This window comes from Gavialis gangeticus, unplaced genomic scaffold, assembly GCF_001723915.1.
Source record: "Gavialis gangeticus isolate Ggan-Ray unplaced genomic scaffold, GavGan_comp1, whole genome shotgun sequence".
Lineage (NCBI taxonomy): Eukaryota > Metazoa > Chordata > Crocodylia > Gavialidae > Gavialis > Gavialis gangeticus.
The window spans coordinates 88,179,048-88,192,026 of NW_017729025.1; the positions used below are offsets into that span (position 1 = coordinate 88,179,048).

General features: G+C 43.8%; 1 protein-coding gene across 1 annotated transcript in view; it reads right to left on the reverse strand.

Moving 5' to 3' along the window:
* RGS6 (regulator of G-protein signaling 6) overlaps window positions 1–12,979 on the reverse strand; it is a 772,987-nt gene that overhangs the window by 96,430 nt on the left and 663,578 nt on the right. The window contains exons 13-14 of the mRNA XM_019519132.1: window positions 8,286–8,396; window positions 5,065–5,190 (exon numbers count right to left, since the gene is read on the reverse strand). Coding sequence (XP_019374677.1) covers window positions 5,065–5,190; window positions 8,286–8,396 — 237 coding nt within the window. The remainder of the gene's footprint in view (window positions 1–5,064; window positions 5,191–8,285; window positions 8,397–12,979) is intronic.

A 12,979-nucleotide genomic window follows, 5' to 3' on the forward strand; every position in this document is an offset into this window, starting at 1 on the left:
ACAAAAGCCAGGAGTGTAGCGGGCCTGACAGTTCAGTTTTCTGGAACACAAAACATAGGAATGGACATGTCTGTATAGATCACTGCATCCATCCCTCTGCTATCACCAGCAGAGCTCTGCTGGAGCCACAGAGCAAAGATCAATTTTGCATTCAGTTACATGTCAGTCTAGGGCACATTTCATGGACTCTCTTCAGTTGCAGTGCTGGTAGTTTCCACATCTCCATGGTACAAGGCAATATTGTGCAGAGATACCTAAGCTAGAGCTGCATGGGGGAGCTGGGGTACTGGAAGCAGTAAACATTATCAGGGTGCTCACTGGGCTCATTTGCCCTGCTCCTCAGCAGACCACCATGCTATTGTGGCTGTACTGCATCCAGCAGCTGAGCAAACTTGGGTACCTCTGCATGGTTCTGCATCATGCCATTTAAACATACAATCAGGTGAATACTGGAAAACTCAGGTTGGTCACTCCATGACATATGGCTCTATTCTGCTTTTGATGTGCCCGCATAATCACTATCAGGGCTGTATCCATGTGCCAGAAAAAGAATATGGGCCCATTGCAATTTGTGGTTAATAGCTATTGGTTGAGAAGAGCCTCTAAAGAAAGGCGGCTACTAGGAATTTTCTAAAAAAGTTTAGAATTGAACAAGCTTGCATCCTAAGGAAGCTCTTTCCAACTTCTAAGACCTTTGTTGTGAGGTATAGTGATATTGGTTGCTCATTTGTTTTAAGCCTCTAGCATTGCCCTTCTCTCTATCTTCCCATAAAATCCCAGTATTCTGGGGATAAGAACCACTCTTTGCACCTCCTGGTTTCTAGAACACCTGCCTTGTATTTTTTAACATCATTGGTAAGCCAATCCTATTTCTACTTTTTCCTTGTGAATATTTGTTACCTTATTTCTCTATTTGCTTTTGTCTGTGGCCCACTCAGCAGCTAATTAACCTCAGTGCCTTTATGGAGTTTCATTGGAGTCACTGTCCTGTATGACTAGACCCTTATGTGAGGTCATGGCCTAGTCTGTGCTGTTTAACTCTGTTCGACTTGGGGACCATGTCCAAACGAGTGTGGATGTTTGGTTCTCTGGAGACAACTAATGGTGGCACAAGGTAGGCCACCACCAGCTGTCCCTGGGCAACACCTGTGCCACGTGTGCTCTGGCGTACAGCAGATTACCCCAGGTGGGGTAGGAGAGGCTGAGGCCAGTACTGGGCTGGCCCCAGAAGCCTTACTTGGGGTCCTGGGGACCTCCTGGAGCTTCAGCAGCAGTGATCCTGCCACTTGAAGTCTGGCCAGTAGCCACAGTGCAGCTCTGGCGGGCCAGGTTCTGGTTTTGAGTGGTACATACTGCCCCCATGGGTGCCACTCTGCTTTTTTTTGGGGTGGGTTTTTTTGACCCCTGGATAGCCAGGGGTCAAACCCCTCTCCCCTCTCCCTCCGCACTGCTCCCTTGCAGTGCAGAGGACAACTGAATGTGCCATATGTGCCACATACAGCACAGTCATGCTCATTTGACGTGGCCCTGGTGGCCTTCTTTAGGTCCCATACAATGCATTTTGTATGTCAAAAAGAGCAAAGTATTAAAGAAAATTATTTAAAAGAAAGCAAAATCAAAGGAGGAAGGGGAAAGTGTGCCACATTCTCTGCAACAATGAAACCTCAGAGTCAAGTGTTTTTATATTTTTTAAGCTGGCTGTTTGTGAAGGATGCTGCAGCAGTGAAATCATGGCCTCCCTAGTGAGCCTTAATTCATATCACCCTACAGAAATTCCCTTCTGTTCCTGCAGGCGCCAGTCTTTAGAATTGCTCTACCTTGCAGGCCTCCATTACTTCTTAGCCTGTAAACACACTCTACCTTAGGGTTAAAGAGAATAGATATTGACATTAGAACTGGCTGCCAGTGACAGAGGAAGGTAATGACTTGATTTCTAATTCCAGCACCCTCTGGATTCATTTGAATAGGAAGAGCGTATGAACATCAGCCAGAGGCAAAACCTTCTGCCCTGCAGCAATCCAAGCCAAATGTAGTTAATAAAAGTAATCTGTAAAATGCACCATATTTAAATGGGGAAGTTTTAACTGGGGATTTATAGTTACACCTTAATTGCCAGAACAAAGACACAGATATGGTTAAGTGAAGGGAATGTGTAAAAGCTCAGCAATTATTAAAGGAACATGTTTGGGTTAAAGATAATTTCATATAATTTTCTTAGTTGTAGCTCCCCAGAATATTAAAAGGAAAAGAATATACATATTTTCCAGTGAATTTGAATCTCACTTTCAGATTTTACACACTAGCACAGTCAAGGCTGGATTAACACTTTAGTGGGCCCTAGGCAAACAAACTCGTGGGCCCCTACTTTTTTCAGTCAATAATTGTAATATGTAAAATAAGCACAACTGGGCCCCTTATTCACTTAGGGCCCTAGGCATGTGTCCAGTTCGCCTATGCATTAATCTGGCCCTGAGCACATTGTTGTAAAAAGTAACTTGTTTGAACAATTTTTGCATGCGTTTCATTCTTGGAGTTAACTCTCCACAAATGTACACCTACACACACACACACACACACACACACACACACACACGACAAAAAACCCTGGAAATGCTGGATCAGATTCTAATCTGGTGTAAACGGCAGTAACCCCACTGATTAAAAATGTTATATCACTTTAAAACTGCTAGGAATCTGGCCCAGTTTGATCCTCTCTCATCAACAAAACAAGTATTACACTTTCAGCACATACTCCCAAATACTGCCCTGCCAATGTACCCTAAGCCTATTCTAAGCTGAGGACTACCTCCATGAGGGGGAGAAAGTGATACTGTCTCTGTGCCCATCAATTCTTGGCCACTGTACAAAGATAGCCAAATGTTGATGATAAATTTGGAACGTGCACAATTGTCTCCTTTCACTGAACGCTACAGATTCGGCAGCATTCTAAATCCATTTGCTCACTCCAGGAACTTCAAAAATGCAAATTTAACCCGTGGAAGCTTATACTCAAGTTATATTAAATCTTCATATAAAAAAGAGATGTTCAGTTCAACTCTTACCCCTTCCCTCTCCTCCTTAAACATAGCTACTGAACTTCAGCTAGTGAGTGAGATCATCACGCACTTTCTGGAGACCCCCACACAACAAATTTAATCTTCAATGTCCTGATGTGTATGCTTTAACCATTAGTGTTCCATAACTTTTGCTTGCGTGGTTTAAATTGCCCATAGTGCAGTAGCATGAAAATAAAAACAATAGTGGAGGGAAACTGATAGGGATTTTTTTCAAGGAGTGCATAAATTAGCCACATATTGGAAATGTTTATTTCCTATGCAGACCATGTATGAAATAACTAATATATGGCTAACATGCATAGGAAATAAAAACAGGCCTTTAAAGTATATTTTAGAAGGTGTTCCTCCCATATACTTTTTTCCATGCATGCCATGGGAAATTTTTTGATGAGAATAAGTTATTGGAAACTATATAATTTGAATTAATTGGGGAATAGGTTTAAATATCAGTCTCCACGAAAATTATTGGATGACACTTGTATTGTATAGGAGTTGTTGCATAATATATCATGTTCTATGAGTTATTCAATCTTTTAAAATTAAGGAAATCTTAAAAATACATTTTGCTAAAACCCCAATAAACTGAGATGCACTTTTGCAGACTGATCATTTCCCTCCTTATTGCCAGTAGGTTTAACATAGGAATAAGCAAATCCTTACTTTTTCTAATTACAATCTCTTCCCTCTTGGATTCATGTAGTGAATCCACAGGAAACTTATGGCAGATTTGTTTTAGTTGTTAACTATAGACACAAAGGGTGACTCTGACCCTGAACTTCACCAGAAATGATCATGAGCCAGGGCACAATGTCACAGATAAGAGATCTCATATTCTGTGGACACAAACACATAGGCAGGAGAGGGGTGGCTGTATAAGGCACCAGCTGGGCTGCTTTTCGTTTTGGAATGAAAGGCAGTATATTAGATTTTAAACACATTTTTTTTTAAAAAAAGGATATGAAATTATAAGTGAGGGATTGGTAGTACTGCCTGTTATTAAGATGATACCCATTATGAAACTATTTTCTGTTGCTTATAACTTTGTCAGGCTTTAGCCAGCCATTCAGGTTGAAATTTCTTATGCCTGTTCTGTGTCTCATACCTAAGTTAATTTTTAGCCAGAATGTTTCAGTTGTTTCCCAGACTGAGCCTGGGGAAAGAATTGCTGTTTTGCTCCTGTAAAATTCTGAAGACCTCTTCTTGAGAACTTCTGGTGCCCCCATATTTTAGAGTACCGACCTGAAATCAGTACCGTAAGTGGAAGGGGGTGACCTAGGTAGCAGCACCTTTGGGAGCAGGGGCATACAAAAACAGCCACTGCTGCAGCTAGCTATGCTGCTGCCATCAGCAGCAAGGCAGCCAGCGCTGTCTCCTGTGTTGCCACTGCCCAGGTCACGGAGCTGCCCTGTTACATGACTTGGGGGGCAGCAAACTAAAACTCCTCCAAGAAGTTTTACTTTGCTTCCCCTACAGCTGTGGAGTGAAGCACCAGGCTCCGTGCAGCTCAGGACTCTGCAGAAAGCCCTGCAGGCAGCCTGGCAGCAGCCCGGGAAAGCAGGCTCCACCCAAGAAAAGTGGCAAGCCTGATCTTCCTCCCCCCCCGGAGCTTGCCTGCCTGCCTGAGCTGTGCGGGGGCCTGGTGCAGTGCCCCTCGGGACCACCTGAGCTGGATGCCTGCAGGTGGGTACTGCCTGGGGAGGAGGGAGGGGACGCTGCTGCTGCAGAGAGAAGCACCAGCCTTCCCCCCACCCCGCCAGCTCGGGGACTGCTCTGCCCATTGGCAGCTCGCCCACTCCTCCCCGCCCGAGAGGCAGGTAAGTCAGCAGGGTGTGTGCATGACACGGGGCTTAATTGGCCCTAAGTTGAAGCAATGTTTTTTAAAACCCACTACTTCATTTTAGGGCCCCCATTTCATCTACACACATCCAAGGCTGCTGGATTTGGTCCAATACCTAGGTGTGTTACAGCTCAAGTCAAGAGGTTTTACCTAAGGTTTTCAGAGCTGAATTCTGATTCCAGAAAACGAAGAAACTGATCTCGCCCCACTGGGTCTTTCAGCACCTCATCCATGGAAAACCCCCATCTTTTCACTCGTTGTTGGCTGGGTTCTTTGCTGTTTAGGGGAGAGAGAGGAGAGATAGAAATGAATGCTTATTTTCAGCCACATGTCCAAAAGCTGTCAACTGATTTAACTGAATATTAACAGGAGAAAGCTCACCACACCAGCACAAAATGTATTTTTTTCATTAACCCACACAACTATGGGCTAACAAACACCCTAGAAAAAGAACTACCAAAGATCAGGCACATTGCAGTATCAGACTTATTAACCTGTGAGTGGTCATATAACCATGTGATATAAGATAGTACATGACAGATCAGTATTCAGGCAGAAGCAGGAAGACATGGAATCAAGGAGTTAGAAGAAACCTAATGGGCACCTAGTTTAATTCCCTGAATAGATGTAGGCCATTTCACTATTTAAATATGATGTAAAGGGAGAAGTAAAAGTTTAGGTGTTTATGGTTAGAGGGAAATAAAGCTGATATTGAAAGGGTGCTTTTTATCTGCTTAAATGCTTCATGGTAACTTATCAATCATCATACAAGACAAAGACAATCAAACTGTGGTGCACAGATTGCAGGGTGGCCTGCAGAGCATTTACTGTTGAGTCACATAGAACTGCCTGGTTGTTTGGTGCTGGCTTCTCCTATTCTGCTTCATAACTGCATTAGGAGCAGTTTGAAAATGCATTACGGCCAAGATTTTTAAAAGTGATGTATTTGAGTAGGTATATTTGAGTACCTCAATTTTTGGATGCCAACCTTGATATATGGAAGAAGGCAACCACCCTCTGATGGTCAGGTCCTTGTATGGTGTTACAAGTTGGACACTCCAAAACAGACACCCTGAATTATTAATCATCTTTGAAAATATTGTCCTAAATGCTATCCTAATATTATTTTTTCATGAAAGCAATTTGTGTAGTTACTATGGAGAAATTGCATAATTAAAAACAGGAGGAAGTTGTATAGACAGGTGCAAATCAGAGTGAGCTCTCTGCATTGACACGTGTTCCGTACCACGAAAAGGTCTGATACGTTTGAGAAGAAGGTGGCCACAAGACTAGCACCAAATATAACACCTCCATTAAAATATAGGATGGGTGATCACAAAAGTGACAGCAAAAGATAGGGGTTCTTGTGAGTGCAATGCCTATTTGAGCTATGTGCCTATTACCCAGATTGTGGCTGAGCCTTGATTTATGATCACAAAGAACTCTAAAATTAGAGAGTCTGAAGAAAAGTGGTATCCCTGCTGAAGGCAAAGAGACCCAGGAATTTAAATGAATGGTCCTGCTTATATTTTACTTTGGCACAGAGAATGAAGAAAGAAAAAATAAGTTGAGGAAAGAAGATGTTATTTTAAAACACTGTATCAAGGCCTGGAGTGAGCTGTGGTATGTTCTGAGCTTCATTGGACATCTGAACAGTTAAGTTCTGTTCTACCTTGAATTGCTTTACTTAGAGATGCATTTTCCAAAGTGTAGATTGCCATGAAAGACTAATTGGGATGTCACAGTTACTGAACACTTCTCAGATGGACAGGGAACTTACCAGCATGTGGTAGGATTGAAAGTGGGTGTCAACAAGTTCATTTTCCTGAAGGAAAAACCTGACAGTCAGGTTTCACAATTTGGGAAACTGTCTTGCAGGCATTACAGCCTGTAGCTGGAACATTTAATTATAAAACAAACTGCAACAAGGTACTGACACAGTTAGTGCCCTTGGAACAGAGAATAAATACAATTGCTCTATCTCTCATCAGTCAAATCCTTTCACTTTCATCACCAGGTGAATAATCTTCATCAGTGTAACATAGGATCCTAGCAGAGGCCAATCATTTCTTTTAAATGTGTACAAAAGTCCTGATATCAGGTTCAAATTAGAGCACTCAGGAGTATGTAAGTCTTTCATGAGACACCATGCTGAACACTTGGGTAGATACAGTATTAATATAACATTGGATGTCAGGGTACCTTGTAAGTGGGAGCTCACTAGAACTCTGTTTACACCACAGGGGCATTTTGCCATGGTTATGGTTGTTTGTTCCATATAAACCCAGCTAAGGAGATGAAAAAGGCATGCAGTCTTGTGGGGAAAAAGAAAAAAGGAAAAGATTAAACACAAATGCAGACTATCTACAAGGAAATGAAGATAAGAGGAGTAGGGATTAAGAAAATGATTGCAGATCCCCATGCTTGGTGGAGATGGTAACCCATATGTTTGATAAAACACTCAAATCAATTACCCCTTCCCTGTATGTGCTTGTTGCTATAGACTTGGATGCTCTGCTGCCAAGTCTCCTCCTCCCCATAGTCACTGATTCATCATAGATTGGTCCTCTGGAGACAGACCTGGGATTTATTCCTTAGGGCTAAATGTCATAGTTGGGAATGAACACAGTTGGAATGAATTTTGTCACTTTCCTTTTGAATGTTTGCTTATCTTAATGTCACTCCCAGTACAGCTTTGGTTTTGCCTAAGAATGCCAGCTGAATATTCATGCAGTAAGATCAGCTGCTACTTAGTCACCATATGGTACCTGCACTGAGAATTAGCAATATGGTTGATGAGTACATGTAAATGAGCTGAAGAGGGGCTATCGTTGGAGTAGTGTGCTATTCCATTTAAGGGTGTTCCTGAAGCAGATAGGCATGTGCAGACATAACGATTCCAGTCTTGCCATCACCAGCAGTGTTAGTAGCTGGTGCTTCTATTCTTATGAGCATGACTAATAAATACAGTGGCTCTGACCTCCTATGTTTCATCTTTTGTAGTCATCCACAGCTGAATAAAGCTGGCATAAAATGTATCTGTCCTGACGTGGTGGCCCTATAAATGCATTTTCCAAAGGTTCTTATGACTCACCAAAACACAAGGCACTAGAGAATGGTGACCCACCTTCTGCCATTTTAACACATAGCTGACATAAGCAAGTGAGTTAAAAATAAGGCCTAAACCTCAATATGACAATTCAATATGGAGAGAAATAGAGTGTGAGCCCCTTTTCCTTGTCATCATTGATAACTTCTGAATGTACATGTATACACATGATCCATAGGGGAATGTGGGGACAGTAGTACCAATAAAATAGAAGGATTGCTTTAAAATTATTACACATTGCCAAGGAATTTCAATGTCTTACCTCATTTCTATGTCCCATAAGATAGTATCATCACTTATCCAAGGATTGGAAGGTTCAGCGGGAGTTATAAAAGGATCATATTCCACATACTGCTCTGAGTAAGCTATTAAACTGTGACAGAAAAGAGAGAGAAAAATGAACAGTTATGACCTAATGCAGAGATTCTCAACCAGGGTATCACAACACACGGGGGTGCCATTAGATCCTTTAAGGGCAATATTGACACTGCTGGTGTATAAATGCCTATACATGACTCAAGAGATAAACAAAGAGCTCATTTGTAGATGCACTCACTGTTTTCTAAGCTGTGTTAACTGATTCACATTGCAGAGTTCAAATCAAATTTCAATTTGAATTAAGGGTTAATAGGCAATCAAGGGGGTTTGCTCCCTTCTTCACAGACCAGTAGCTCCATGTGCTTGGGCAGGGCTGGGGGTTTAGTTAGGATACTGATATTTAGTCACAGTAAGGTGTTGTTGGCACATTTGACTTTGTAAAGGTGTTACTTTGTGCCTGATAGCCTCTGTTGTGTTTCAGAAACCCAACTGAGTTTCCCCTGAGGGGACTGATATTTACAATGCTTATCTGAGTTCCTACCGACTGTTTTTCCTAAAAACAATGCCATATATACATGCTAATCAATACAGTTTAAATTGTCTAATTCACATGGCCTTAGTCTGCATTAACTTTAATCCTTATTCCACGAGGATTAGTTAATTCAGACTGGAGCCAATTTTAATTTGGACGACAGACATCTACAGGTATATAGTGATGGCTGTAGTCCAGATTAAACCTAGAAAAATGTAATGTCTATAAACAGCCAGAGATTTCAAATAGGAATCCCTAGTGTCAAGAACATTTGGATCTGTTGTCTTTCCAAGTTCTTTGTAACAGAAAAATTGCCTATTACTTTTCAATAGTGAAGAAATGATTGAAAGCTAAGAGTGAGGAGCTACAGAGGAGATGTAGGGCCTGGTGGGGCCTTAATCCAGGTGTGTGGGGTGATGCAAGGAGCCCAGAAGGCAAGAGGGGAAATCCCCTCAACTCCGAGCTTTCACTATTGCTCTTAGGTTGACTGGAGTGACAGGGAGGAGAGGCCGATTGAGCGGTGGGAGAGGGGTGATCCAGGGACCAGTGGAAGGTGGCACTGTGATATGGTGGGGGGTGAAGGGGTGATCCAAGGAGCATAGTGGGTCTACACTGCAGCTAGAGAGCAAGTGAGCAGGACAGGCACATAGCAGACTTGCAGTCCCTAGCCACACCCCAGCTTGCAAGCCCTCTTGCCACAGGTCTGAGCAGTGCAAATCAGATGGCATTAACTGTTAATGTGTCACTCATCACTAGCATGTGCTAACCTTAACATCAACTAGTATTCCTCACAACTAGCACTGCTAACTCTAATTTGTAATCTCACCTTCAGGTATATCCACCTGTTGTCTTTTCTGTTTTACCAAGACCCCAGCACAAACTTCACTGTATGCATCAAGTAATTTTATTGACTTGCATGGTATTGCATACAATATGCAAATCATGTACATACATTTTTGCAACTTCAGTGCCTGAGAATTTAAGTTCCTCAAGGCAGGGCCATCTTTGTGTTGTCTGTACAGTTTTTAGCCTAATGGTATTTTAGTACAATAATTTGTATGACAGTAGTTACTATTTAAAATACTATTACAATGATTAATAATAATAAATATCTTTTAAGAGTTTTCTTCTTAATAAAAAAATTGTAAAGAAACTTCAATAATTTTGTCACAAGCAGATCAGAATTATGTTGCTTTCCTGAACTGTGTTTGGAGCTAGCTAAATTGTTAGTGTTTTCAAAACAAGGATGTATTTAATCCAGAAGCTGAACTCTTTTGGACAATTTTTTTCTCCCATTATTTGCTGAGTTTCATCTAGGAATTCCTACCCATCAATTTATTAAATAAGGCAATCATGTTTTACAATACTTATAGGCTGCTCTAGTTTAGTTGTGTTCATCCAAGTTAAACTTCTTCCTCTGGTCTTTTACCCACTGAAAAGGTCAAAAGATGAAAAGAAGTTGCTTTGACCTGCCCTACTGTACTGTTTTCTGTTTGTGCTAACTGGTACCCGGAGGCATTAAAACTGTAGACTTTGTAACCTAAACAGGTTCTCTTTGAACCTCAGGGTGTCCAGTCCTGCCTTACCTCATTTTGTTAATTATATTTCATGACAGCCCTGGGTCGGGGGTTGCAGGAAGGAGCAACTTCTAATTTCAGAGAGCAGCAGTAAACCCAAAGCTGGAAATGTGAGAGGGGAGGTTAAAAAAAGGAATCAATCAGATACCCTCAGCTGTGAAACTTAAATGGCTTTTAATGAAATAAAGAAGATGCATTAGTAGCACTACAAGTGGTGGCAAAAATAAACAAATAAAAATGTCTAAATACATGTTGCTGCTATAGCATAAGGGCAACAGCTAAGCCACATGAGGTCTAATTAAAGTTACAGGCAAATAGGATAGGAAGGGAGAGCATTTATACGGACATGTAAATGAGGGCTTTTGGCTTTTCATGTAATGCTGTATAATTCTAGAAGGGAATCAAGTAGTTATTGCTCACTGAACTGTGCAAAGCTGGCATTGGACACTTGTCATATGTGTACATGTATGGGGCCCTGCAGTGGATTCACAGTAACCTTGACACAGCTGACACCCTCCAAAACAATCTATGAGACACCTGCAGGTTCATAGGAAAGCAGAACTGGAAGGGACCTCACCGGATCATCTAGTGCAGCCGCTAAGAGGCCAGGGTCAGGGACCAGCTTGCAGTGTAGTTGGAGGAGCCCACATTTACCTTGGGCATCATTATAGTGTACTTATATAATTGTTGTATCAACACACAGTGATGCAAAATATGAGCAGTGACAAGAGAAATACAAGCTGTAGCAGGTTGACTCCCCCTTAGGCAGACACAAGAGCCAGCTTCCTCATAAAAGCCTGTCAGGTCTTAGTTCCAGTCTGCTTATTATATATGTAGAAAGCTTTTCACCCCAGCAAACAAAACAAGCAAATGTGCAAAGAAGGGATGGAAAATCAAACCTCAGGCCTTTCTTCAGACCTGGAGCAAGACAACCCAAGCTCAGTGCATTTTTTTTCCCTCAGCATACCAACCTCCAGCTTCCCTCCTTGGGAGCTTTTAATTTCCTCTGAGCCCAGCCAATCATCTCTGTCAGCTGACCCAGCATTCCTAGTCAGGTAGGTTATTATCCCCTAACCCCTTGCAGCTGGGCTCCAGCCCCTAAGCCATGCATCTTGTTACAGAGGCACTATGAAAAGGAGTGAGTATGGCTGGGGGTGTTAAGTTACAGGCTCCTCCTCCCCCAAACCACATTTTGAAGTCAATTATGTCCATGTCAACTGGAGAGAAAAAGTGTGGATGACTGTCACGGGGGCACTCGGGTGCCCCATGCCTAAGTAGGGATTAGGGCCTCTGCTAATTGCCAGGGCAGCTCAGGTGCTGGTTGCTGGAGCAACCAGGTTGGTCAGGTGACCAGAAGGGGGCAGGGCTGGACCCTTATAAACAGCCCAGGCCGGAGCCTGGCTGGCAGTTCCCGTCGGGCAGCTGGAGGAGTGAGAGCTCTGCAGCTGAGCTGAGCTGAGCTGATGGATAGAACAAGTAGCTGCATCATGGCAAGGGGGGAGAGAACCCTGACTAGGAGGTCTTACTGGAAGGCCAGGTGGGGCCTGGACTTTATGTTACAGCCGGTAGGCTTATGGTTATGTTGTGTTAGGTGTGTAAATATACTGGAGGACCGGGTGAGGTTGTAGGAGTGTGAGGAAGCCTCACGGGAGCTCCCCAGTAGTCTGGGGGTTCCTGGGTGCCCTGTTTGGGGGCATGGAGCAGTGCCTGGGAGGCACAGCTGTTTGACACTGGTGTGGTGCGGTGTGTGGGGTTGAGACCCCAGCCCGAGGGCGGTGTTCTGCCTAGTCGGGTGAAAGACCCCAAGAAAGGTCAGGGGGCCAGGCACGGCTACAGGCCACCTGAGCCCCGAGTGCGGTTTAGTGTGGGACAGAACCCAGAGAGGGTGATAGCATGGAGAGTGCGTGTATAGGCCCAAGTGCGGGTGAGTGTAAGAGACCGGAGTAGGGCAGGCACATGGTTAGAGGCCCGAGGCAGGGCCAGAGCATGCGGGTGGGAGCCTGAAGATTACACTAGCCGAACCCCGGAAGGGGCGAGACTGGGCTTGTACAGCGAGGGCGCGAGAAGCGCAGGACAAGCCCCAGAGAAGGGCAAGCGCGGGGGTGGAGGCCTGAGGCCGGGCTGGCACGTGTGATCTAGAGCCTGAAGAAGGGTGAACACACGAGTAGGCCCCAGAGAGGGGTGAAGGCTAGCAAACACAGGGGTGCTAGAGCAAGGGGTGTCGGTTGCGTGACAAGCCCAGGGGTGCCTGAGGAAGGGCGTGGGTTGTGTGACAAGCCCAGGGTGCCAGGCAAGGCACAAGTGACCAGACAACGTCCGGAACAGCTGCGAGGCTTGGGGAGTGTTAAAGGGGAGGTAGGAGGCACGCATAGCCCATAAGGCCGGGGTGCACTAAGTCACCCCATCTGGTATGGGGGTGCAGTATGAGCAGAGCACTGTGTCCAAGGGGATCATAAGGCAGCCTCCCATATAAAACTACTATACGAACAAGACGTGGCGGGCGAGAATAGAGGGTGCTGGATCACTAAC